The 26,305-nt window shown below is 54.3% G+C and overlaps 1 protein-coding gene across 1 annotated transcript; it reads right to left on the bottom strand.

The window, feature by feature from the left end:
* Positions 1-420: 420 nt before the first annotated feature.
* On the bottom strand, positions 421-23,420 carry WNT9B (Wnt family member 9B). Its single transcript, XM_073883151.1, has 4 exons — positions 23,301-23,420; positions 5,499-5,755; positions 3,837-4,102; positions 421-3,020 (listed from the first exon to the last, which is right to left on the bottom strand). Exons 1-4 carry the CDS (start codon positions 23,378-23,380, stop codon positions 2,547-2,549), a joined length of 1,077 nt encoding a protein of 358 aa, XP_073739252.1. The 5' UTR covers positions 23,381-23,420; the 3' UTR covers positions 421-2,546.
* Between the last annotated feature and the right edge of the window lie 2,885 nt (positions 23,421-26,305).

Here is a 26,305-nt window from a genome sequence, read left to right as displayed (position 1 = left end):
AGGGGCCTGGGACCCAGAAGAACAGAGAATTTACAAAACCTTCACAAGGAAGATCCGGATCAAGCCCACTAGGGCTCACGCACAGAGGGGATGCGTTCTCACCAGCACCAAGACGGGCTGGTCGCAGGAACCTACAAGACACCCCAGCCCCCTGGGGAACAGCGCAGGGGCGGCCCTGGTCCGGCCAAGCGGTGTCTCCCCAGACAGGATGGCTTCTGACGGCACACACAACCCCCACAGGTGCTGCTCATGAAATATAGAAAACTATATAAATATTATACATAAATATTTTCTCATATATCTTAGCTATATAAATTATCCTCTTTTGCCCTAAAAACTACATATGTGAGGTAGACAAAAAAATACCCTGTGAGCGTTTCCCTTAAAGCTGTAGAATGAGGGGCCCCAGCAGGGCTGAGGTGGACCTTTGGGGGCACCTGGAAGAGAAAGGATGGAGAAAGGAAGGAGAAGGGGGGGCTAAACGGGGAGGACCACCCAGGCCGAGGGGCCCTCAGAGCCCACACCCATGCCATTGGTCTAGATCATCGGTGCTGGTGGCCAGCCATGGCCTCGGTCCCTCAGAGTCTGCCTTTATCCTCTTGCAACCCCAGCCAGCAGGGGAGTTGGGGTGCAGATGATATGTTGGTGGATCAGACTCCTTCTTCTTGCCAGTGAGGCCTCTGGTACCTTATAACAAGGGCTAGGGCAAGGTGGAGGCAGAGTTAGGGTCTCAGAGGAACAAGATGGATTGGGCTGGCCAAGAAACAGTCTCCATACAGTGCGGGGAGTGGAAGAAACTAGAAAACCAGGCTGCTCGCCTTTTTGCTCTTCTTGACAAGAGGTGGGCCGGCTGGCTGGGCCAGCAAGGTCAGTCCAGCGAGGGGGTCTCCGGTAAGTTTGGCTTCTCCTCAGAATTTCTGCAGCCAGAGATCCTTCCAGCATCTCACAAGCTGCCCTGACTCACCAAAGCCAGGGAAGCTCCTCACCCTTGGAGGTCCCAGGGAGCCTGGGGCTCCTTCCTGGGCTTGAACTGGTGGTTTCTGAGCATACGGCTGATTCTGAAGTTTCCATTCAGCAAAGGGTCAGCAACTCTGGGTTCAGGGAGAAAGGAAGCTGACAGAGGGCGCGGCAGGGCTCGCAAAGCGGCCAAGGGCTTCCTGAAGGAGGTCACTCACTTCCTCCTGGCTGGCATTCAGCTTCCAGCAGAGTGACCCCTGCAAAGCCCTGGTTCTGAACCAGAGTGTGTGCTGCTAAATGGGAACCCTCCAGCCTGGCAGGTCCAAGGGGTGTGCATGTGTGTGTGTGTATGTACCAGCTACTCTCTCCTCCTCTCACACAGGGGCCTTGGCAGGTAGCCCTTTAACTGTCCACAGAATCAGAGGAAATTAGCAAAGTCACTTCTATTCCTCAGGTATGAGCCAAAGTGGAGGCCATCCATGAGTGGAGAGGGCCCCCAAGGAGCCAGGCTTAGCAAAGACGTTCCCATGCCTGTAACTCCAGGGCAAAACCTTAATTAAATGAGTAGCTAGAAGAGTGGAATTGTAACCAGAGTCAGAACTCTTCTGGGTCGCGAATGTCAGCTGCGTTGGAGCCTCACGGCACGGGTGACCACAGCCACAGGCAGTTGACCAAACAGAGCTTAAGGGGAAGCTGAGAAACCGAGCTCCCTGCGTCCCTGCCTCCAACCAAAGGCGGTCACCCTCGCCTGGGCTGGGACAAAATGTTCCCCAGCCGGAAAACAGGGGAGGGGTCGCTGTCGCTCTGTACAGCCTCGGTGCGCTATCTGCAAGCCACCCGGGGACGGTGCGACCCCACCAGTCTCACATCCACTGGGGCTCTTACCGAGCAGGGCTGGCTGGGCGTGCATAACCCAGCTCTCAAGGCAAGAATGAGGCCTCAGTGCCTATTTTAAAAGCCAAATCAAGGACACAGGGCTCCAGGGCATGTATCTGACTTGGGTCCACTCAAGCCCAGCAAGCTTTCCTTTCTGCAAACAGCCCCTACCTCCTGGCCTCTCCCCCGACCTCAGGCACAGCAAAGCCACCGGGGGTGGAGCTGCATGGCCCCCAGGGCTCACTGTGACCTGAGCCGGGCCCGAGGGCTGAACTGACCCATCCCTGCCAGGCTCCAGCCTTTGCAACCAGCTGACACTGCCTTCCCGTGCCCTGCTGGCCCAGAAGCTCACCTCCCAACGTCTTGCTGGCTCTCGGCCACTCACCCGAGGAATGGAGCTAGCGGGATGGCCCCCCTCAACAAGACCCTCAGTCCTGGTCTCCTCTCGGCTTCCCTTATCGCCCCCCCCCCCACCTCCTTTCCGACTCTGTGCTCCTGCTCCAGCAAGGCTGGGGACCCTCCGTGCTGGTCCCCGGGAGCCTCTCTCTGTGGAATGAGGAGGGAGGGAAGGGCGGCTGAGGCCCCGGCGGAGGGAGGAGTGCGTGTGCAGGGGCGGAGAGTGCCTGCCTGCTGTGCGTCCCTGCCCGGGGGGCCTCAAGGTGGCCGAGCGCCAGGGCTCTTGGCAGCGCCCCCGGGCACCCTGGGCAGCCGGCCTAGTGCTTGCAGGTGTACAGGAGCTCCTCCTGCACGCACTGCTGGCACTCCACGTAACAGCACCACTGCACCTGGCAGTGGCAGGAGAAGGCCACCAGGCGGCTCTGGGTGTCGTAGCCCCGCCCGCAGCACAGGCTGCTGCAGCTGGCCTCCCGAGAGCACGCCCTGCCCGCCGTGCCGGGCGAGTACTTGCTGGGCCGGCAGAAACTGGGCGAGTCTTCCATGTAGACCAGGTCCCCAGACCGCGGGGCCAGGCCCTTGGTGGGGCTGCCGGGCCGGGCAGGGGCCCACAGCTCCAGGCGGCCCAAGGCCTCGTTGGTGGCACTGGACACCTTGACGGCTGAGTCATAGCGCAGCTTGAGTGCCTGACCCGTCTCTCGGAAGGGGGAGAGCTGCTTCCAGCAGGTGCGCACAGCGCAGGAGCCCGACACGCCGTGGCACTTACACGTGGTCCTGAGGCCACTCTTCACTGCCTGCAGGGAGAGACAGAATGCAGGTGTGGCCAGGGCCCTGGAGCCCACAGTGCCAGCCCGCCCCCGGAGCGTAGACCCAGGATGGACGAGAGACAGCAGAAGGAGGCAAACAGGACCCAAGCTAACCCACGGGCCGCCTTCGGGCAGACTAGTTCAAGGCCACCCTTCCGCTGGGCCAAGGTGCCTGCCTCGGGGAGAGCAGTGCAGGCCAGATCTCAGCCCCTGCTCCTTCCTTTGGCCCAGAGTCCTTGTGGAGTAGAAAGCTTGCACAACTGAGCACAGCAGCCCTGCTTTACACCGAGTCAGCAGCAGTGAGGGCACAGAAGTCAGTTTCCTAAAGAATCGGAACCCGGGCCTCTCCCAGCCTCTGATCCCAAGAGACCGGGAAACTTTTTACCCTCTGGCCTCCCACTACCGTATGCCTCTGCTAAGGCCCTTCCCTTCTCTGGGCCTCCTCCGTCTTTCGGTCTGTAAAATGGAGGAAGCGGAGGTGTTGCACCAGATCAAAAGCTTTCAAACTACGTTGGTTTCTAGGACGTCAAGGAAGGCCAGTCCCGGGAATGGAGACCCTTCTCCAAATATGTTTCGGCCTCATCAGGGCCCAGTCCCTAGCCTGGCTCCCACCTGCTGCCTAGCCCGCGATGGTGCCCCCGACCCTTCCCTACTTCCTGGCACCTGGTAAGGGCATGTCGGTGGAAGGAATGGGGCTCCCCCAGGGACAGCTGCGTGTGTGCTGAGGGGCCTCCTACAGACCGGGCTGCCGGCACCGGCACGCTGGCTGGGGCAGGGCTCTGCGCCTCTGGGGAACGTGCTCACCTTGATGCCCACATGGGTGTTGTGAGCATCCGCCCGAGCCCTCAGGTCTTTGCTTCCTCTCTTGGGCCCCAGGAAGTTGCTCAGGAACTTGGTGCTGTACTTGAGGTTGTCGCCGCACACGCCCCACTGCCAGGCCTGCCGGCTCTCCAGGCCCGGAGAGTCGTCACAGGTGCAGCGCTCCATGCGGCCGGCGCTGCAGGCCCGGGCCAGAGTGTGGGTGAGGGCAGCCGAGGACACTGCGTACAGGAAGGCCGTCTCCTTGAAACCTGGGCCAGGCACCCGGGGGATCCGGGAGGGAGGAGGAGAGTGGGCTCAGAGGCTGCCCTTTGCCCTCCGAGAGCAGAAGAGGATGATGAGGGTGCCTCGATGAGCCGGATAAGGGTCGTGTGCCCCTGAGGACATGGCTCGGGGCAGCCTCCTATCACCTGCCCCTTAGCCTCAGGCTGCAGGCTGTTGGGTAGATGGAACTTTCAGATTTACTATGGAGTATATGCCTAGATTCCTAGGGCAGCAGACAGGGGTTACTGCCTCTAGATGAGGACACTAAGATGCTGAGAAGTGACTTGGGCATATGGTGAGGGGCAGAGCTGAGGCCAAACCACTGACCTTGACTCCAAGTCAATGTGTGGGCAAACTGAACCAACCCATTTCTGAGGCCCCTGATCCCCTGAAATATGCTCTGTGGGCGTCCTGGGCTTCAAGATGCTGCTCAGATGTCACTGTCTGCTCCCTACCTGTGCAGTAGACCCAGTGACAGAGTGACTTTGGGTCTCCTGCCTGACTTGTTCGGGACTGATCATCCCAATCCCTGCCAGGCCCGTCGCTACTCCGGTACTCTTGCTGAGGCGTGGCCCAAACCCAGCCACCCTCCGCCTGCTCTCCAGGGTACCTGGGTGCTGCTAACACGGGCGGGAGAGTAGCATCAGCTCCATCCCGGACCCTCCCCAGCCGTGGAGAGCAGCTGGTCTGGAAGGGGGCTGGCTCCCCTCTCTACCATCACTGACTTTTCTGTGAAAGCCCCTTGCTACTTGGTGACAGAGTCACATACTGAGCTGCTTCCCCCTGAGGCTGTATGCTCTCCAAGTGTAGATGGGGTGCGGTTCAGCTCTGTGCCTCCAGCATCCGGCACAGAGGCCGGCTCACTGCGAGCCTCACCAGATGCTTAGCGGATGAGGTGTGGAGGGATGCAGGGAGGAAGGGAGGAGGGAAGAAGGTAGGGTGTGAACAGAAGGGAAGGAGGGAATGATGGACGGATGGATGCGATGAACAAAGTCACAGGTGAAAGAGGGAACACATGAATTTGGCCCGTCTCAGGTTATTTGGCCGACTATTACCTGCCTTCCATCCTTATATGGTCTTGCCCCTTGTTTTGCACGTGTGTGTGCAGGACGCTGAGGGAGGGGACTGAGGGACCACCCATCTCATCTGTGGGCTCCTCCTCCATCCAGTAATGGGCTGTGCCTCCTCTTCTCTCGGGTCTCCCTTGCTCCTCCACTCCCCCCCAAACCGAGGGAAAGGCTGGGCCTCATTAACCCCTGGGACTCTTCTAAGGGGAGACTATGCTAGGTTTGCAAGGGCAGCATGGCCTGGGCCCAGGGGCCAGGGGCAGGATGGCTGGCCTCCTCCCCAGCCCTCCTCCCCACCCCCAGCCCTCCTCCCTACCTCTCTTGAGCAGGCCGGTCCTCCCCTCCAGGCTGCAGTTCCAGCGCTCGTGTCGAAACTGGAATTGGCACTCGAGCAGGCTGAGGTGGGCAGCGTCCTGCAGGGTCTCGGCCAGGCCGGGCTCCCTCCGGCAGAGCTGCTTCTGCCGCCGGGACAGCTTCAGCAGGTCACACTGCTTCAGGTGGGCCCCACCCTGTGCAGGGGCCACGGCCGTGCCCAACCCTGGGAAGGGCGTCAGGACCTCCCGCCCGGTCAGCCTAGAGGGAGTGAGAGAGGGAGACAGTGACCCTTGGGGGTCCTGATGGGGGAAGGGGGTAGGGAGGACAGAGGACAAGCAAGGGGGGGAGGGGGCCCTCTTGGGGGCTTCATTTATTCCCTGCTGGGAGGCGGGCCAGCCCCATGCGGTTATGGGCCCATTTTTCAGAGTAGGAAACCCAAGTGCTTGGAACAAGCGCTCATGCCCAAGTTTTCCAGAGGCCAATGTCTCTGCTGGTCTTACCCATTCTATTTCCCAAACTTGCCCAATCATAAAAGTCATCTGGGTGCTTATTAAAAATATAGATGCCCAGGATCCACACTGGGTCTGGAGTGCAGCCTGGGGATCTGTATTCACCACATACCTTGGGCAGCATCTATGATCGGGGACTTTTGGGAAGTACTGCACATAGTATTGGCTGCTGTCTGGAGGGGAGAGCCACGATCCTCAGAGGGGGCAGGCAGGCAGATGGATGGAGGTGCTGGGCAAACCCTCCGCAATTTCCCTGATATCCCTCTCTCCCTCAGGTTATACGGCGGCCCAAGTAATCCCATGCCCACCTAGCCTGTTTCCGCAATTCTCAGCTAGATCTTCAACCTTCTGGCTGCTCAATACCTGTTACAAAGAGATGCTTAGGGAGCCCCTGGATGGAGGGAGGGAGGGAGGAAGGAAGGAAGGAAGGGTGGACAGATGGACGGATGGACAGATGAACTGACAGATGGGTGAATGAATTTCCATCACACCATCCCCTCCAGACTTCCTGTTCTACTGTATCCGAAGTCCGTGGATTCTGAGGTCAGGCTGCCACTTCCTAGCCGTGTCACCTTGAAGCCTTGGTTTTCTCCTCTGGGAAGTGCAAAAAGGGATCCTTTCCACCTCCGGGGGCTGCTGGGAGGATTATATGGAAAGTACCAACCACAGTGCCTGGGACACACTGGTTCACCTTTCTGCAGGCTGGAGTATCTCAAAATTCTTTCCTCTCGCAAGAAGCTCTACTCTTTAACCTGGGCAGATCTTCCCTTTGTCCAGATAAGGAAACAGAGTTTTATGGAGAGGCAGTGACTGGCCTGAGCCATAAAGCCGATGAGCAGCAAGGCAGGGAATACCATTGGAGCTCACCTTCCCTCTCCCCAGAAGCTCTCTGAGATGATTCTCCTCTTTCCTGTCCTGTTCCGGGGTGGCCCTCAGCATGGGTAGAATATACGCCATTCCAGGAGAGGCCCACACCCCACGGAGCCGAGGACATGGCTCTCCTGTTTGGAGCCACCTGACCCAGCCTGGACATCTGGCTGGATGCCACACTGCCCCAGGGAGAGCGTGGGTTCTGGCCAGGCCCCAGGTGCCCCCAGAAAGTGCCCGTAGATTCTAAATCCATCAGATGCAGCCAACCCAGTGTGGAGCATATCTCTGAAACCTCTGAGCAGAGACAGATGCTATCAGGCTCCTCCTGGCCCAGCCTGGCCCTAGGCTCCCCTGCTAGACAGGGTGAGGGCAGGGACCTGTTAATCATTAATCTGGGGGCAAATGGGTAAATTTCCGGTCCACCAGGTCTACACCCAAACCCCTCCCTGCAGCCTGGCAGGAAACCCTTAAGAGCTTGACCCTTGGCAGGTCCAGATGTCAGCTCTAGCTGAGGAGGCCCCACCCTGACTGGCTTCCAGTATGAAAGGGACAAAGGGTGCAGGTACCAATTAGTCCCTCAAATGGTCTCCTCCCCACAGCAGGTGCTGGTGTGAGGGAAAACTCCGCTCATGCTGTTCCTACCGTTCAGAAATTGGGACCTCCCTCGTAGCAGCTGATGGACAGATGAGAGAACACGCAGGGAGTGAGGGCAATTTTGACCAGTGGGGCTGCACATCCTTCAAGGCCTATCTCAGATGCCATTCCAAGAACGACAGCTATTATTATTATACCATTACAGCTGTATGAATATACCATATATACCAAAGTATATACCATCATACTTTCTGTTATATAATTTCGATCATCTATCAGTTTTTGAGTCCTTATGACTAAGACCTTTAAATTGCAGACACCTGTTGAGTTGGCTACCCACTAGTTCTTCCCATCTATATGGTTACCACCGTGTGGCTGACCATTTTATGCCACATGACCCTGCCACTCCGACCTAGCGACTGGACCAATGAGGATCACGTGACCCAGGCTGGGCCAATCAGTCCTTTCTCTGGGAATTTGGAATTTGAATTAAGTTGCACTTACAGTTGCTTTCTCTCTCTTTCTTTCTTTGGGTGATTGGGCCTGTAACTCAGGAGATAAAAAGGAGAAGCTGGTCCAAAGAGAGAGCAAAACAATGAACCGAATGCATAGAAAGAAGCAGGGGTGGAGAGAGTGGGAGGGAGAATTGGGGAACTTTTCAGCTTTTCAGCTTTTCAGCCCCAGCCCCAGAGTCTTCCTGTGGGCAGCCGTGTTCTTGCCTTCGACACTCCTATCTATAAGTACGGTGTTAAGGCTTGGAGTGGTCATCTAACCAAGGGTGCTGTCACTGATCATGACCTTCTGACAACTGTGAAGGACCAGCACACCTTAGCCTGCACCTGTGAGCCAGGCTCAGCAAAGACCCTCTCTCCCATCCATAGGCCCCTATTTTTTTTTTTAACTTCGTGTAATAGACCCTGTGATTGATGGCCCCAGAAAAAGTCCAGTATAAAGTCGGTTAATTTTATTAGCAGTAATGACACTTAGTAGCGATTAATGGTCAGGAAAGGCAGCCAACCGCATAGAGGCCTCAGGCCGCACTGGGCCCTGGTCTGTCCGAGAAGACTCGCCTGGCACTGCCTTAGGAGCCCTCTCAGGGCCTAAAAAGACAGCTGGGAGATCTTCCAGGACCCAGTTTCCCTTTTCTTTATTTCCTATGTTGTGGTTGGGATCATATTTCCTTTGAAGAAACAGTGCCATGACATCAAATTTAGAAAACACCGTATTTCCTCAGATGCTGTTAGTGAGCTATCCTCCACATGCCCATCCTGTGGCATCTGCTAGGGAAGCCTTCTTCCCGGACCTCAGAAGAATTCTAGGCATTGCAGGCTCCCGTCCGTTTCAGGGTCTGGGGGCATGATCCCCTCCCCTTGAAGAAACCACATTCCCTGGCACCCCAGGCCTGAAAACCCCACCCACCCCTGCCTCTCTGCAGAATCTTAATCGCCCGCATGTTAGTTGGGCCCCATGGGGGTAAGATGTACACCTGGGAAGATCAAGTGAGCTTCGTCAGTCGTATGAATCCAGACAAAAATTGGAGTTTTCATAAAGACACTGCCCTGTGGTCTGGTCAGATGCTACCAACCAAACAAGTAGCCAGTGTTCTGAGCTCAAGAGCAGAGGATGAACAACCTGTGAAGTTGTTAGCTGCTCTTCTGGGCTGTGGGACGAGAGCTCCTCCAGGCTTCTGCCCGGCTCAAGTGCTCCCAAGCCCTGTGGGACCAGGCCACCCCCCAACAGGCTGTATTCGCTTTGGCGCAGCTGGTCTCCCCCATTTCCACTTCCAGTGGGCCCCCCCCCCAGGCTGACTTCCAGCCCCTCTTCTCCTGCGAAGAAAGCAACAATCCCATGTGACCAGCTCCATTCTCCTCCCTTCTTTGCCTCCAGCCTGAGACCCTCTGCTCTCTGTACCCTCAGCCCTTAGTTTAATAATAAGACCAGAAGCCCCCACCCCTATACAACAAGATGTCTCTGGCTTTGACTCCGGAGCATCCCCAGCTGTTCCCTGGGCCACCTTGTCTCCTCCCAGGTGGGAAAAGTTAAGGGTGCCCCTCAGGACTTCACCTCACATACACCCCTACCCCCAGATCTCCTCTGCCCACTGCTGGCCCTTCCTGCCCTGGCCTCCTTTCACTCCCCAATGCTCACCCCATCCACAGTTTTGGCTAAAGCAGCTCCATCTGGGATGACCCTGAAGGAAGGAAAAGAAGGTTCTCCCAGGATTTGGAGAAGGTGTCCCAGGAGGCTGCTCTTGTTTACCTTCAACAGGACCTCAGTCACCACCAAGCCCCAGAGAGGAAATGGAGCTCACCTTGGAATAATCACTCACCACCTGCTGGAGTAGGGAACCCAAGGACCTCAGGCCCCCCAAGCTGTTTTGGCCTGGGTAGTCTGGTCCCAGGTCTGCCCTCACTCACTGGCGACCTTGGGAAGGTCCACTCTCCCGCTGAGCTCATTCCATCTAACAAATACACATTGGCTAGTGGGAAAGCATGATGGGACCAGGCTGCCCGGGTTCAAATCCCGCCTCTGCCTCTTACCAGTTGTGTCACCTTGGGCAAAGCACTTCACCTCCCTGTGCCTCACCTATAAAACACAGATCACCACAGTACCTACCTCACAGGGCTATCGGGAGGATTAAATGAGTTAACATTTGCACAGGTCTTAGAACAGTGCCTGACACATAGTAAGCTCCAGAGAAGTGTCATTCTTGAGCCCTCACTATGTGCCAGGCGCCATGCTGGCCATGGGGATGTGCTCCCCTGCCCCTGAGGAGCTGGTGGTCTAGAAGGAACTTGGTAGGATTTGGTAGTACTCCAGATTTTCCCAAGGCCCCAAGAAGCAGAAGAAAGCTTTGAACCAGCCCAGCTCCCGGTGGAACAACTGGGAGCTGCTCAGGGATCAGAACCCTTAGCTCCATCTGGGTGAGAACCTGACCTTGGCCAGTCCCATCCTACTTGTAGTAAGGGGCCTGGGGGGTGGGGAGGAGGCAGGAGGAAGGTCCTAGGGAGCCTTCCTGGCTAGTCGGGGAAGATCAGGCAGGTATAGTGCATTTCCCATCACTTGGGGGTGCCCCAGGTGCTGTTCTCCCCCCCGACACACACACCCACCCTTTTTTCTGCTTGAGAGGGTCTGACGGTTCCAGAGGAGGTCACCCCCAGGATGTCGGTGAGGGAGTGGGTGGGTGGTGTAGGACAAGGCTGGCAGTTCCCAGGGCACCAGGCAATGCCAGCCTGTCTAGACCCTTAGCTGGAGGGGCCAGGAGCTGTGCCTGGCACCAGGGACCTTGCCAACTGTGGGCAGCTGCCTGGGAACCAGGAAAGCCTTGCCCTGCCCGGAGCATTGGCCTTGGCCCTGCAAAACCCCATTAGATGCTCCCGATAACAGGCTTCCGCTGTAGGGCCATTTGCATGGTAAGTGTTCCCTTTGTGCTTTCATCTCAAACATCTCAGCCCACCTCACAGCCCTCACTAAATCCCCCTACACACACCCCCACCCCCCCACCCCCACCCCCACACGCCCCACCCCCACCCGGTGCTCTCCACCACCCATCTCTTCTCAGCAGGGAGAGTTGCTGAGGGCGATGCCTGGCAGGGGAAGAGAGGGCCTTTGGCTCCAACAGTCCTTCTGCAGAGAGGGGGTACCCTCAACACCCACCCCAACCTTCTCTCCCCTCTTTCTGTCACGCTGAGGGGCCCCAAGTGTATGCTGCTGAGCAGCACGCCATTCCCTCCATCCTTCAGACTCCTTTCTCCTCTCCCGGATTCTGTGTCAACATCATGCCTCCTCCGAGACCACGTCCTTAATGAGCAGCCTGGCCAAGTTGCCAGTTGCCGTATCCTACCTCTACTCCTTTTTTTTTTTTTTTTTTAGATTACTTATTTATTTATTTGAGAGAGAGAGAGAAAGAGAGAATGAGCAGGGGGAGGGGCAGAGGGAGAGGAGAGGGAGAAGCAGGCTCCCCAAAGCAGAGAACCTGACACGGGGCTCCATCCCAAGACCCTGAGACCACGACCTGAGCTTAACCAACTGAGCCACCCGGGCACCCCCCCCACCTCTACTCCTACAAGCTCCAGCCCCCTTTACTCACCCATTCGCTTAAATATAAATATCAACGACTTTATTGAGGGTCAGCTTCATGCCAGGTCTCCCCACGGAAGACTGAAAGACACTAAAGATCACTCACTACATCCCTGTCAGGATCCCCCTCAGCCCTTCTCGGCTCCACCCCTCCTTTCCTCCCCAGCTCTTAAGTTCAGGACTCCATGAACTCAGCCTGAGGACCAAATCTGGCCCCCCCCCCCCCCCCCCCCCCCCCCGCCCCACCAGAGCTCATCCCCAGAGCCTCGTCCCCCACCCCAGCACAACCCTGGCTCAGAGAGAAAAGAGTCGGGCCCAGCTGTGGGCTTTGTCTCTCCAAGAACAGCTCCACTTCCTGTCTGCAGCCCCACGCACACCGGCCTGCCCGCTGAGGATGGCATCGGGCAGACGTGTGCTCACAGCTAAGTGGGCAGCAAGCCGCCCGCTCAGCAAGCATGCTCTGCATCTCAACAATCTTGGGTATTTTGAGCTTGGTCAGTGCAACATCTGCAGAGGAAATGCTTGCCCTCCTCCTTCCTGTCTGTCTCCCTCTCCACTCAGGCTCAGGCAGAAGCACTGGAGGGGAAGCCTTCATCCCTGGCACATAGATCAGGTGGCACAGTGGCCACCAAAGGTCCCCATGTGCAGGGGGCTCCCTCGCCTCTGCAGGCTGGAGATTAGGAACATCTCCCCCCAGCTCCCTGGTTGGGTCCAAATGCACACCATTTGAATCATTATATTTTAAGGCTGGAGAAGCCCTTCAAGATCACCCAGTCCAGAGGTTTTTGCCCTGATGGCTCCTGGGAGGTATTGCAGAGGCTTCTGGGGGCAGGCAGGAGGGCAAGGGGTTTGCCAAGGGTGCAGGTCTCTGCTTTGACCTGTCTGGTGCCCTGGGAGTTCATGTAATATTTATTGTCCAAGGTGACCCACTGAGTTAGTGGCAGGACTAAGATGGGATTCCTGATTGTTTCTGTCAAGCCTGGCAGTTTCTGCTTTCAGTTTCAATGCAACACCTCAGGGAAGCAAAATCAGCACCACCACAGCAAATGTCTAGGATGAAAGGAACACAAGATGGGTAGGATTGAAAGGAAGGCAATCTGGTTAGGATTCCTCTGGGCCCCTGGGCAGCTAAAGGGAGAGAAGTATGCTTTGTTTAAGAGACTACTTTTTCCTGGTCTAAAACTCAGTTTCCTTTTTGGCTAAACATCAGAAATAAAGCTTAGAGAAGTGGCCTGCTTATTCATACTAAAGTGTGAGAGTCTGATGCATCCTAGTGCCTAAGAACCTACTTGGCTAGATAGAAGGAAGATCACAGGAGAGGGTCTAGGATCATGAAGAAACTGAAGAGGAAGGGGAAGTCTAGAGCAAGGACGGGTGGGGGGTAGAGAAAAGGGGGGCCGGAAGCCTTAAGACAAGCTTCCCCAGCTTCTTGGGTGCACAGGCCCAGACCTGACCCACGGGAGGAGTAGTTTAGAGGACACAGGGTGGGGACTGCAGGAAAAGGCAAGTAGTCGCTGAGGATGTCTCTTCTTGTGGCAGGCAACACGCCCACCCAGTTTGGCCCCAAACTTGAAACCCTGGCTCCCAGGCTGGGTGACTTCGACCAAGTTATTAAGCCATAGTAAGTTGACCAGCTCCCCAGCTGGGCAGGCTCTGGGTGGTGCCCCTCTTCCCCACAGATGGGCAGGCAGGCTCAGGCTGAGCTGGGGGCCCTGGAAGAGCCAGGCCCCCGGGGAACGCCCACCCTATGTGTGATCCCCGTGTGACGTCAGTAGTTCCGCTGTTTGCGGCTGCTCTGGGCAGAGATGTCCCATGATGCCCCTTCCATTTGTCCTCCTCCAGGGCCCAGGGATGGTCCACACCTTCACACCTCTCCTCTCAGCTCCAAGGACAGCAGGAGCCTCACAACCTGGTGAAGGAGCCACGTCCTGAATGTGCCCAGCGGACACCTGGGTGGTCAGGACTGCCCTAAGGGATGAAGTTGTAAGGAGCTCCCTTGGGCATAGAGCAGGGTCCCCCCCGACCCCCACCCCCCAGAGCCGGACCAGGACAACTTCCCACCTTGGACAGTCCTGGACTCAGAGCCAGCCAGGGCTGTAGCAGACGGTCCATCCATCCCCTCGGGCAATCTTCTCCTGGTCCTCCTGCCATGGCTACCTCAGTCCACTTCATGCCTTCCTTCAAGCTATAACCCCTGCCTGCGATGCCTCTCCCAGTCCAAAAGTCCTCATGGATCTCCTGGACTCTTTTATGGCCACAGGCTTTTTCAACACTTGACTCAAAATGCAAGGAATGGGAAAGGTGATCCTGAGGCCCCATCTAGCTCTAGCATGCGCTGATGCTTGTCTGCCTCCTCCAGGAAGCCCTCCTTACTTGCCAGCCCCATCTCTCCTAACCATCCTCTTTCTTTGCGTTCTCTCACTTTTCAGATATAACATCCTTAGTTCTGTGTGGTTGACACTTTTTTCTTCCTCATCAGAGCTGCACAGACAGACTCTCCAAGTACCCTGTAAGCCCCTGGCAGAGGCCCTGGTTTTTCATACCCTGAGGTCCCCCATCCCTAGCTCATATCCTCAGACACCTGCTGGCTGCATAAATCCCTCAGATGTCCAACCCCTGGCGGGACAGTATAGCTCCAGGCTGTCCCTCAGCCTCCCCTCCCACACCCCTGGCCTCCCTGCTGTCTCACTCCCAGGCTGCAGGGTCCACCCAACACCCCACACCCCCAACCTTCCCAAGCTCCGCTCTGCAGGCTGGGGGGGCGTGGCTCTGGAAGAGCCTGCCTGTGGCCACGCCCTCCGACTCTGATCACTGGCGCATATTCTCCCCAGTGCCAGATCTCGGGGCACCTGGTCGGTCAAACCCCGACTCCGCCAGCCGCCGGCTCAGCCCCTGTGGGGACTGAGAAAGTCAGGTCTGTTCCCTCCGGACCTCAGTTCCTGGGGTCAAGCCGTGCCAGGCAGCTGAAGCCTTCCTTTGATACCCAGTGAGGACCCAACAAGAACTTGGCCAAAAGTCTTTCTTTAAACCTCAGCTTGTACAGCCTCTAGTGGTGATACATGCTGAAAGTTCACCACAGGTTCACAAACCTTCATCCACAACTCCAACTTTAGAAAGCTCGGACAATTAAAGATTTTTATACAGTCATGGTGAATTCATATGGCAGCAAGTGTCCTGACCTGAACCCAAATGAGAATATTTATGGTCTGCCTTTATCCCAACATGTAGATATTTTTCTGCAAAAATAATAAAGTGTCTGATTATGGGGGGCTGCCCTAGATATGGCATATGCATCGTATTACCTTTCTAAAATTCCAAAAATTCTTGAATTCTGACATGACCTGGCCTTAAAGTGAATGGATCAAGAACGCAGACCTTCTCTGCTCTTGCCCTAAAACCAGTCTCTAGAATTCCAGGACTCTGGCAGGGAGGTGGTGCCTGGCTGGCTCAGTGGGTAGAGCATGTGACTCTTGATCTCTAGGTAGTGAGTTCAAACCCCACGTTGGGTGAGAGCTTACTTAAAAAAAAAGAATTTCCAGGACTCAGAACATGGTGGTTTAAGTCTATTCTTGCTCTTTGAGACTCTCCACCACCCCCCCTTCGGTCTTCATCTCTCCAGTGAGGGGGTCAAGGCTGGAGCAGCTGTCCTACCCCCCAGTTCATCTCAGCTGCCATCAGGATTCCCATGGAAGGCCAGTTGTAGCTGAATTCTGGAGTCTGACAGGGGCAAGTCTCTGCTTTCTGCTTTGCTTCTACTTCCTATCCTGACAGAGCCCAGGTCATGACAAAGAAGTGTGTGCTCAAAAGAGCCAAGTGTAAGTAGGTGATGGAAGAGCAAATACGATGCGGCAGAGGAAGATTCTGGGGGAGAGGAAGGGCCAGCGAGAGGGAGAAGGGCTGCCCATCTAGACTTTCACTGTGGACCATGAGGCAGTGCTAGCGACTGTGGGGGACTCAGCCAACGACAGGGCCCTAAGACCCTTGCCTAAAGAGCGCTATGCATGAATCGAAGACATAAGCACATGAAAAAAGTGGGTAACAAAGCAAGAGTTTAAGACAAGCAGTGCAAGAGATGCCTAGGTCATATGCCAGGTGAAGGGTGTGGGTGACAGAGGGGAGGGTTCATGGGTCAGAGCTGCCCAGGGGGAGAGGCAGAGGCAGCACGAGGTGGGGATAATGAGGTTGGCTCTGGATGCTGACAGGCCAGAATTCAAATGTCAGTGCTGCCAGCCACTAGCTGTGTGACTTTGGGCAAGGCACTTGGCCTCTCTGAGCTTTTTTCCCACTCACCTATATGAAGAGACTTCTACCAGCACCTACCTCCTGGGATGTCACAATGAATAAATGAGATCATGCACATAAAATGCTGAGCACGGAAAGGATTTGAATTATACATTGACGGGAGCAAAGATGAAGAGGGGAAGGAACATAGGACACCAGAGATACTCCTAACTTGGGAGTCTCTAAGACCAGATCACTAGATTTCTTGAACTCTTTATATATGGATAGCATTTCAGCGGTTTATATACACTTATTTAAGGGGCGCCTGGGTGGCTCAGTTGTTAAGTGTCTGCCTTCGGCTCGGGTCATGATCCCAGGGTCCTGGGATCCAGCCCCGCATCGGGCTCCCTGCTCAGCCTGCTTCTCCCTCTCCCACTCCCCCTGCTTGTGCTCCCTCTCTCTCTGTGTCTCTCTCTGTCAAATAAATAAATAAATAATCCTTATATACACTTATTTAACTACAAAAACTCTATAGGTTAAGGACTAGCCCATTTAATAGTTGAGAAAACTGAGGCTGGACTAGTTAACTGACTTGGGGCGCCTGGGTGGCTCAGTCAGTCAAGAGGCTGCCTTCGGCTCAGGTCATGATCCCACGGTCCTGGGATCAAGTCCCATTATGGGCTCCCTGGTCAGTGGGGAGTCTGCTTCTCCCTCTCCCTCGCCTGCTCCCCCTACTCATGCTCTCTCTCTCAAATAAGTAAATAAAATCTTAAAAAAAAAAAAAAAAAGACCAGTTAACTGACTTGCCCTGAGTCACAGTTAATAAATGGTTGGATGGAATATCTGAACTCAATCTATGTGACTCCAAGTGCAGTGCTCCTTACACTGTAGCAGGGCCTCGGGCTGCCTCTCTCCCTGCTTACACTGATGCCAGGGTGGGGTCACCCTCACAGCACCTGGCCCACCTCCTCCTGAGCCCAACTTCTACCCGGGCACATAATTCTCAAGGCACCTGGACCCCTCTTGCTTAGGGGATTCCAGTCCAGGGGTCCCCTTGCCTTGCTTGCCCTCCTCAGCCTTAGAAAATCCATCACTATCCATGAGGAGGCTGGTTTGACCCTGAGCCCAACTACAGAGCCCAACTCCTCCTCGGGGGGGGGGGGGGGGGGGGGGGGGGGGTGGGGGTGGTTACAGCTCAGCCAGGGACAAGCCGGCCTAAATTCCTTCCCCAAACACAATGATTCTTATCAGTGATGTTTGGCTTTCAATCTACCACCCCAAAGCAGTAAAATTTCTTTTACCCTTTCTTCCCTCCAACCTGTTTTTCTCAGGACCCAATCAATTTCTAAAAATGTATTTAAGTGAAAACAATACCATCCAAATACAAAAAACACTTGGGAATAAGTTTTTAAATATGTGCACGACCTGCATGCTGAAAATTACAAAACATTGCTGAAGGAAATTTTTAAAAGCCCTAAATAAAGAGATATGCCTGTTTATAAATCAGTAGATTCAATACTGTTGGAATGTCGATCTTCTATAAATTGACTTATAGATTCAATGCAATCCCAAACAAAATCCTGGCAGGCTTTCCTATAGATATTGATAAGTTGATTCTAAAGTTCATGTGGAGGGGCGCCTGGGTGGCTCAGTCTTTAAGCGTCTGCCTTCGGCTCAGGTCATGATCCCAGGGTCCTGGGATGGAGCCCCGCATCAGGCTCCCTGCTCAGCGGGAAGCCTGCTTCTCCCTCTCCCACTCCCCCTGCTTGTGTTCCCTCTCTCGCTGTGTCTCTCTCTGTCAAGTAAATAAATAAAATCTTTACAAAAATAAAATAAAATTTATGTGGAATATAAGGGACCTAGAATAGCCAAAACAACTTTTTAAAAAGATTTATTTATTTATTTTAGAGAGAGAGGGAGAGGGGAGGGGCAGAGGCAGAGAGAGGGGGGGAAAGAGTCCTCAAGCAGACTCCCTGCTGAGCATGGAGCCCAATGCAGCGCTCTATCCCAGGACCCTGAGATCATGACCTGAGCTGATATCAAGAGTCACACACTTAACCGACTGAGGCACCCAAGTGCCTCAAAACAATTTTGAAAAAAAGAGAGAGAGAGAGAGAGGGAGAGAGGAACTTACTGTACTTGGTTTCAAGACTTACCATATAGCTACTATAATCAATACTACATGGTATTGGCATAAGGATAAACATATAGGTGAATGGAACAGAATAAAGTGTCCAGAAATAGAATCTCATATGTTGAATCAATTAATTTGCAACAAAAATGACAACAGAGTAAGGACCATCTTTTCAGCAAATGGGGCTGGAACAAGTGGATGTCCACATGGAAAACAATAAACTTTGACCTTGACCTTACACAATTCACATAAATTAATTCAAAATGAACAAATAGCCCTAAGTATAAAAGCTAAAACTATAAAGTTTCTGGAAGAAAACATAAGAGGAAATCTTTACAACCTCTGAGTAGACAGAGATTTCTTGGGTAGGACACAAAAAAAGCACAAACCATACAAGAAGTTGTAAATTGTACCTCATCAAAATTAAAAACTTCTGTTCTTCATGGGATTCCAATAAGAAAATTAAAAGGCAAGCCAAAGATAGGGATGAAATTTGCCAATACTTTCTTACAAAGGACCTGGATTCAAAATATACAAAAAACACTTACAACTCAATAAGAAGAATAGCCCAGTGAAAAAAGACATTCAGATGACTAACGTGCACATGCAAAAATGTTCAACTCGTGGGGTGCCTTGGTGGTAAAGTCAGTTAAGTGTCCAACTCCTGGTTTTGGCTCAGGTCCTGATCTCAGGGTCATGTGAGATGGATGGAGCCCCTCACCAGGCTCCACACTCAGCACCCAGTCTGCTTAAGATTCTCTCTCCCTTTGCCCCGCCCCCTGATGACGCTCTCTCTTTCTCTCTCTCTCAAATAAATAAATAAATATTTTTTAAAAAGTTTCAACACACCATTCATCAGTGTGAAAATGCAAATTAAGACCACAATGAGATATCAATACATATCCACTAAAAGGGCTGAAATTATGACCGCCAGTAGCTGACAAGAATACAGAGTAATTAGAACTCTCATACATCACTGCATAAAATGGTACAATCACTTTGGAATACTATTTGGCCATTTCTTATGAAGTTAAACATAGGCATACCATATGATCCAATAGTCAGGTCCTAGGTATTTATCCAAGAGAAATAAAAACATATGCCCACATATGTACACGTACACAAATGCTTACAGCAGCTTTATTTGGAACAGCCCCAAACTGGAAACAATCCAAATGTCTATCAACTGGTAAATGAAGAAACACAAAGTGGTACGCCCATACAGTAGAATACTTTTCAGCAGTAAAAAGGAATGTGCTACTGATATATGTAACAACGTGGATGAATATCAAAAACATTATTTTGAGCAAAACCATTCAGGCACAAGAGGCTATATACCAGATGATTCCATTTATGTGAACTTCTACAAAGGGCCAAACTAATCTATAAAGACAGAAAGCAGAGAAGTGATGATCTGGGGCTGGTGGGGGAGGGCTGGTTGCAAAGGAGCATAGGGATCCTTTGGGCTGATGGAAATGTTCCATGCAGTAGTTGTGGTGGTGTTTATACAAGGGTATGCATTTGTTAAAACCCCAACTGTGCACTTAGAACGCATGCATTTTACTGCATGTAAGGTTGATTAGGGAAAACAATTAAAATGGTGGTTTGCTTTCTTCACAATGATGACACCTCCATAAGCCAAAAAGATGGTTAGAGCCCCAGCAACTACCAAAAGTGAGCCTGGACAGGCACCCAATCAGGGCCTTTTCACCCACCATCTCAGTGAAGCCTCGCATCAGCCCCTAAGATAGGTATTATCATCACCTAAAGCTCAGCAAGGTTAAGACATTTGCCCAAAGCCACACAGCTAGCAAGACAAAAGGCCAGGATTTAAACTCAGGTCTAGCTGACTCCAAAGCCTGTGCTTTCATAAACTTCTCTGTACCCTCTGTAGAGAGGAAGGGATCCTAACTAGTGCAGAGGTCACGCATTATAAAAGCACCGCCGAAGTCAATCAGGATTTACAAAGTTGTATCCACAGGAATGACTTCGAGTTATGAAGCTATTGGGATGACTTAAAGACTGGATTGGGTGACGAGGCCTGTCATGGGCTCCACTTACCACATAATACAGTGCATGTTCATTTATAAAACACCGCACCAGTTAATATTTGCATAATTCCCAAGCCATCCAAGCCAGAATGTGAGCTCTTGAGCAATCCTAGACTTCCAGGCCAGGATCAGCCCATTAGAATTAGGGAAACTTAGGACCTCCAGGTGCTATAGACCTTGGAGGCAAGTGACCTGACCAAGTGACCAAGCGGGGGAGGGGGCCACCCTCCACCCCCTTACCCTCCAGCTCCTTGTAGCTGTTGCTCCCCTGGATGATCACACAGTATTCGCTCTGCAGACTGTTCCCTGGAGGGCAAAGAGCCCAGACTGGGGGCAGAACCCGGTTTCTGTCCTGCCTCTCTCATTGATTTGCTGTGTGACATAGGGTGAATCACTGAACTTTTCTGATCCCCGGGTTCCCTGGGGGAACTATTTACATCATCCTATAGACCTCAAGAATGGCTCTGAGGATCAGATGAGAGAGAGAGGCTGTATAAGAAAAGTAATTTGTAAATCATTGCAATACTAAATTGCAGTATTTAGTCATTATCAGCATCACCAGAATTCAGCTCTGTGTTCGTACAGAAGCCCCAGAAACAGTTGCCAGCTTACTGTGGTTTGGGGATGATGGTTGCTTCATTTGAAAAATGGGAATAATCGTACATGACCTGCTTGAAACAAGGGGTTGGACCAGAGATGCTTTGGGGGCACGTCCAGCCCTTAAGTTTATGATTCTGTGATTTCAAAGACCCCAAGAAGATTGGTTTCACCTGCTCTCCTCATGTTTGAATTTGCTTTTACCAAATGCCCAAACATTTCATCTTATAATCGGAAATGAGACTTTAAGTGCAAATGACCTGGAGAAAGGAGGAACACATTGCCTTCCCTTCTCACTATAGTGTGGATGACTGATATCAGATTCCTACCAGAGAGCAAATTCTGATGGGAAGCTGGAGAATCTGGCCTGACTGAGTCACGATAGGGCTTCCTCAGTGAGAACTCAGGCTGAATCCTGTCCATTCTCTGAGACTAAACACAGAACAGCCCAAGGCCCCAGTTTTAGCTTATTCTCCAAGTATTTGTCCAGCTCCCCAGACTGGGGGGAGTGGTGGCTGGAGTCTATTTTGTCAGCCTTGCTTAGTTGGGTTCATGACCTGAAAGAGGTGACTCTAGGGACGCCTGAGTGGCTCAGATGGTTAAGCATCTGCCTTTGGCTCAGGTCATGATCCCAGGGTCCTGGGATCGAGCCCCGCATCGGGCTCCCTGCTCCGTCAGAAGCCTGCCTCTCCCTCTCCCACTCCCCCTGCTTGGGTTCCCTCTCTTGCTGTGTCTCTCTCTGTCAAATAAATAAATAAAGTCTTTAAAAATAAAAAAGAAAAAGGTGGCTCTATACTCATATGATCCCTCTCAGCCCTAACCCAGGCCTAATCAACCATCCCCCCCCCCCCCTGATTTCCAAGGTTGCCCCCCTGCTCACAAGTCTCAAATTCTACCCCTGGGCACTGCCACAAACTCTTTTCCCTTCCAACCATATCAGCCAGGGTGGTCCAGGCCCCCTGGAGCCCCTCTCTCCTCACCCCACCTGGCCCTTGCCCCATCCCCAACTCCAGAACATCCAAAAAGAATTGTGGAAATGAGCTGATGTCCAAGAGGATGCAGGTGCATTTGTCCTCTTGCTCTCCATTCCGGCTCAGAAACCCCTGTCAGGGCTGGGATACCAAGCTACTATGGCTAATCTCCTCACGGGCATTAGCTGAGCATTTACTATGTGCTAGATACTATCCTAAGCGCTTTCCATGTACTAACTCATATAGTGTTCATATGAAATAGGCACTATTATCCTCATTTTACAGATGAGAAACTGAGACACAGACAGGTTAAGTGACTTGGCCAAGAGCAAGGGCTAGCAAGTAGCTGGGTTGGGGATTGAACCCAAAGTCTGTGCCCTCGCCATTATACCCTGCCTGCTGAGGCAACAGCAGTGCCTTCAAGCCTGAAATCACTGTCAAACAAACATGTTTGTGCACTGCTCTCTGGGTGGAAATAGAGGCTCAGTTCTATCAAGTTCAGCCCCTTCTTTGTACAAAAGGGTCACTGAGGCCCAGGGACTGGTCTTCCCAGGTCACCAGCAAGCTGAGCTCAGAGCTAGGGTCTGGGCTGACCTGCCTACCCCTCCCCACCCCCTTATATTTCAGGAGAGGCCACTGCTCGCAGCCAAGGCACGTTTTTAACCAGGGTCATGACCCGGAAATTAGCCCACAGCCCTTAGCTCTGCCTGTGTCGGGACCTCTCAGATCCTTACTCCCCTCCCTGGCAGGTCCTTAAGAACAGTCTCTGGCAGGTCACTGGCTTGGTGTGTTTTCTTGCCTTTGCTTTAGGCAGGCTGTAAACCTCACCCTGATTTGGAGTGAAGATCACAAAAAATGACAAGATTAAAGTAACAGCCTGTACATATTTGGAGCAAGCATTGGGTGGAGGTCACGTGAGTGCCTTTGCACCCACGACCCCACCTCCCACCCAAGTCCCTAGGTCAGAGAAGAAGGGACAATTGCCCAGTAACTTGCGCTGTGTTCGCTCTCCACTCCCTCCCGCTCCCTCCCCTGGTGTCTCCCCAACTCTGATCCTCCTTTTCCAATCATGTAGCCCTCCTCCCTTCTCACTCTTGGTCATTCTCCCCAGAATTCACCCGACGCCAGGTCTGAGATTTGGCTGGGTTTCCCTAGCGGAAGTTTCCCTCCTGCATCTCTAGCTGACACTCCCCACCGTCCGCAGGTTCGCATTCCCCTGGTATCCGCGCGTTCCCCGCCCAGCCACCCAGCCCGCAGGGTCTCGGTTGCGCAGGGGGAAGGCAGAGGGTGGAGAGAGAGCCCGGGGCGAAGACTGTGGCTGGACGGAGACCAGGTTACGAGCAGACAGGGCACGGAGTGAGGATCCAGAGAGGGCATCCGAGCGCGGGAGGGACGCCTGGACCGGCAGGCATCGGGCGCGCCGTGCGGATGGGGCCAGGGTCCGAAACGTGTGCAGAGTCCGGGAGCTCGGGCCGGGGTCCTAGGCCGGGCGGAGTGGGCGGGATGAGGTCTCGGACAGGGCAGGGTGGGAAGGGCGGCGGCGAAGAGGACCCAGTGGGACAACAGATCGGGGCAGGAGCTGGGGAAGCCAGAGACCGAGCTCGGGGCGCGAACTCCGACAGCGAGCCGGGACTGGGGTCCGCCGGGGGCTAAGGTCTGAGTTCGAGATCCCGCCGCGGCCGGGGCCAGCGGAAGGGAAATGTTGGCCCTGCTCTAGCCGGAGGAGGGGAGGCAGGCGGGCCGGGGACGCGGGCCGGGGGCGCGGCGGGCACTGACCCGAAGTAGGCGGCGGCGGCAGCGGCGGGCAGCGCCAGCAGGCAGAGCGCGGCCAGGGCCAGCGCGGGCGGGGGGCGCATGGTGCCGGAGGCGCGGCGCCCTGTTGCATCTCCTCGCGCCGCTCAGCGCTCGCAGCGCCGCCACCAGCCGCCCGTGGGGCTTTAAAGCCGGGCGGGGCGGAGCGGGGGTGGGGGAGGGAGCAGCTCTGGCGGCACCCCCCCTCGCCCCGGGCGGTGAGCCCCCCGCCCCATTGGCCCCGCCGGCCTCGCCCCGCCCCATCGCGGGTGGGGCCGCCGCCCAGGGCCCGCCCCCGCCCCGCCCCGCCCCCATCTCCCCCTCCCAGCCGCCCCAGGTGAGAGCTCACCTGACGCGGTGCCCGCCGGGGGCGCGCCGGCTGAACGGGAAGGCCCCCGGGCCTGGAGAGGCGGGGATGGGGGCCCGAGGCGGAGACCAGGGAGTCTCCGCATCTCCCGGCGGGGTGGAGGGACGCGCAAGATTCTCTCCCCCGAGGTACGGGGGGTGGAGGCGCAGAAGGAGGGAGGCTCCTGGAGTCTGCAGAGAAGCCGTTTCGTGTCCGCTCTCCTGCGCGGGGGGTGGGGTGTGTGTCTCTCTGCGCAGTCCCAGGACTCTGAGGGCAGGGCCGGGTCCTAACGCAGAGCCGCTCTCCCGGAACCGGAGATCCACGTCTAATGAATGGCTGGGGGGGGGGGGGACCCTGCTGTCCAGGACAAGGAATCCTGGCGGGGTGTCCCTTAGAGCAGAGGAGGCGGAAAGATCGATCCCTCTTTCTAAACGGGAGACCGTCAAGGGCAAGGTGCGCAGCGCAGGGTGGGAATGGGAGGGCCAGAGACGAACCTGCTTTCCAAAGTGTGTGGATGCCAGACCTCTGTCCGGCAAGATGGGAATCTCCGGTGTTGGGCCACAAAGCTCTGTCTTGCTTATCCTTTTTTAAAGTTTAACCCCAATTCCTGCAAGCGAAGGTGCAGTGACCGAGGCAGTAGGTGACACCAGTCTATGAGAAAGACATACAACAAATGACCCAAGCAAGATTTTAAATGTTTTTGAGAGTCTTGAGCACTGGGTCAAATCAAGCAAAACAAAATATAACTTGTACTGAATGTCAAGATCTGCACGCAAAGTTTCCAAAATCGCGGCCATGCTTGTAGAACATCAGCTGACAGTGACCTTGGCTTTGCGGTGGACACCAATGTGATGGGGGGAGCTGGGAGGCTTGTGGGGAGATGGCGGCTTCCACCTTAGGCAGGATGAGCAGAGGAAGCACCTGCCACAGTGAGCCTCTCCGAGCTCAGTTTCCCTGCTGAGTGGAGTGAATAGGTGATCAATGATCTTTAACAACTCTGCCAGCCCTGTCAGTTCTCATGGTCCTGTTTATTGAGGTGCACAGCCCAGTGTGGTGAGCTGGGACCTAGAGTGAAGTCGTGGAAATTGTGAACCCTGGATATGAAATGGGGATGCTGACCACTATCTCACAGGATTTTTGTGCAGAGTGATTGCAAATGCCTAGCAGGTGCTAGTGCTATGTTCACACAGCAGGCAGAACCAGTGGTGTGTTGGTGTTTTACATGCTTTCAGGGCATGGATAGGTGTCCAATTTGTATCATTTCCCAATTTCTGTGCTGTAAATATTCCCACCATGGCTGATCTCAGAGTTCTGCTTCTGCCTCCCCGCTCCCCTGATTCCAGGGCTTCAAAGAATTGCCCAGGTGGCAACTCCTACTGCTGATCATAATTCCAGCAGCAGTTCCCATGTACCGTGTGTGTGTGCGCGTGCGTGCGTGCGTGCCAGGCGTGGCACGTGGTCTCACTGAAACCTCCCACCTGCTGCAAGGTCAGGGCAATCATGATCCCTATTGCAGATGAGGAAACTGGAGGCTCAGAGAGGTTAAGTAGCTGGTGAGGGTGACCTAGCTATAAGTAGTGGACCCAGGAGTTGAGCCCAGGACCAGCAGAACTGTCACACTGGTTGTGGCCCACGGTTGGCTGTGGATGGCTGAGGACTGCTCAGGCATAGCCTGACTCACACTGGCCTTTGCATAATTCATCCTTACGGAGCATCATGTACCTCCAAAGGGGCTGCCGCCTGGAGTGGGAGATGTTGGTGAAGGCATATCATCTCCACAGTGGCGGGGTTGTGGAGTCCCCGAGGAAGCACATGAGGGGCGGCCCTCAGGACTTAGAGCCTTGTGCCATTGGCAGTTAGTTGCTCCCACATCTTGTGAGCCTGACTTCTCTCCGTATGTCCAGGGGTGGGCACAGGACCCAGCACATAGTGGGTGCTCAGGAAATGTGTGTTGTTGCCAGCTTACAACCCGTCTATGGTCTTTGTGTGGGGCTGCAGAGATAGAAAGTGTCATACTGACAAAACACATGCTCACAGCATCCCTTCCCAAGCTCAGACACACGCTCCATCACACACACACACACACACACTTACAACTTTGACACTCTACAACACAAGTCCAGGCATTCAGTGACACACGGACTCCCCCGCACCTCCCCCACGGATGTCTAAATTCCTAGGCAGACCCACAGCTGCTCCTGGACCCACAGGTTCACACAGGTATGCGGGAGAAGAATTCTTAGACAGCCACATGCAGCTACCTGTCTCCATTAACCAGCCCAAGGCAGCCACACTCAGGGATGGAGTCCTCCCCTCCCCCTCCATGCACACACGCACACACACACACACACACACACACAGTTTGGAGGGCACAAGCATGTGCCTGAATGGTTTGCAAAGACTGCACAAATCCAGTTCCTGTGTCTCTCCAGACCTTCCTCCTCCCCCTGAAGCCTGTCCTCAGATCAGGCTGCCCTGCCTGATTCTAACGCTCAGGAAGCATCCAGCTTTGTCTGGCCCCAGATACCCCAGGACTCCAAGCTCCAGCTCAACCCAGGCCCCAGACAGAGCCCAGCAATCACACGATCTCCCAAGCTAACCACCAGGCCATGAGCAAGTGGAAATGAGGAATTCCAGGCTGCCT

Source organism: Callorhinus ursinus, unplaced genomic scaffold (assembly GCF_003265705.2).
Source record: "Callorhinus ursinus isolate GAN/ISIS: 27379988/994484 unplaced genomic scaffold, GSC_fseal_2.0 scaffold50, whole genome shotgun sequence".
NCBI lineage: Eukaryota > Metazoa > Chordata > Mammalia > Carnivora > Otariidae > Callorhinus > Callorhinus ursinus.
This window is presented reverse-complemented; position numbering and strand designations above follow the sequence as displayed.

Excerpts from the sequence above, each read along its gene's own strand:
- WNT9B (XM_073883151.1), bottom strand. The coding sequence starts at position 23,380 with ATGCGCCCCCCGCCCGCGCTGGCCCTGGCCGCGCTCTGCCTGCTGGCG. Across the intron at positions 4,103-5,498 it reads GACCGGCCTGCTCAAGAGAG|GTTTCAAGGAGACGGCCTTC; the intron begins GTAGGGAGGAGG and ends TGCCTGGCCCAG. Across the intron at positions 3,021-3,836 it reads ACACCCATGTGGGCATCAAG|GCAGTGAAGAGTGGCCTCAG; the intron begins GTGAGCACGTTC and ends CTCTCCCTGCAG.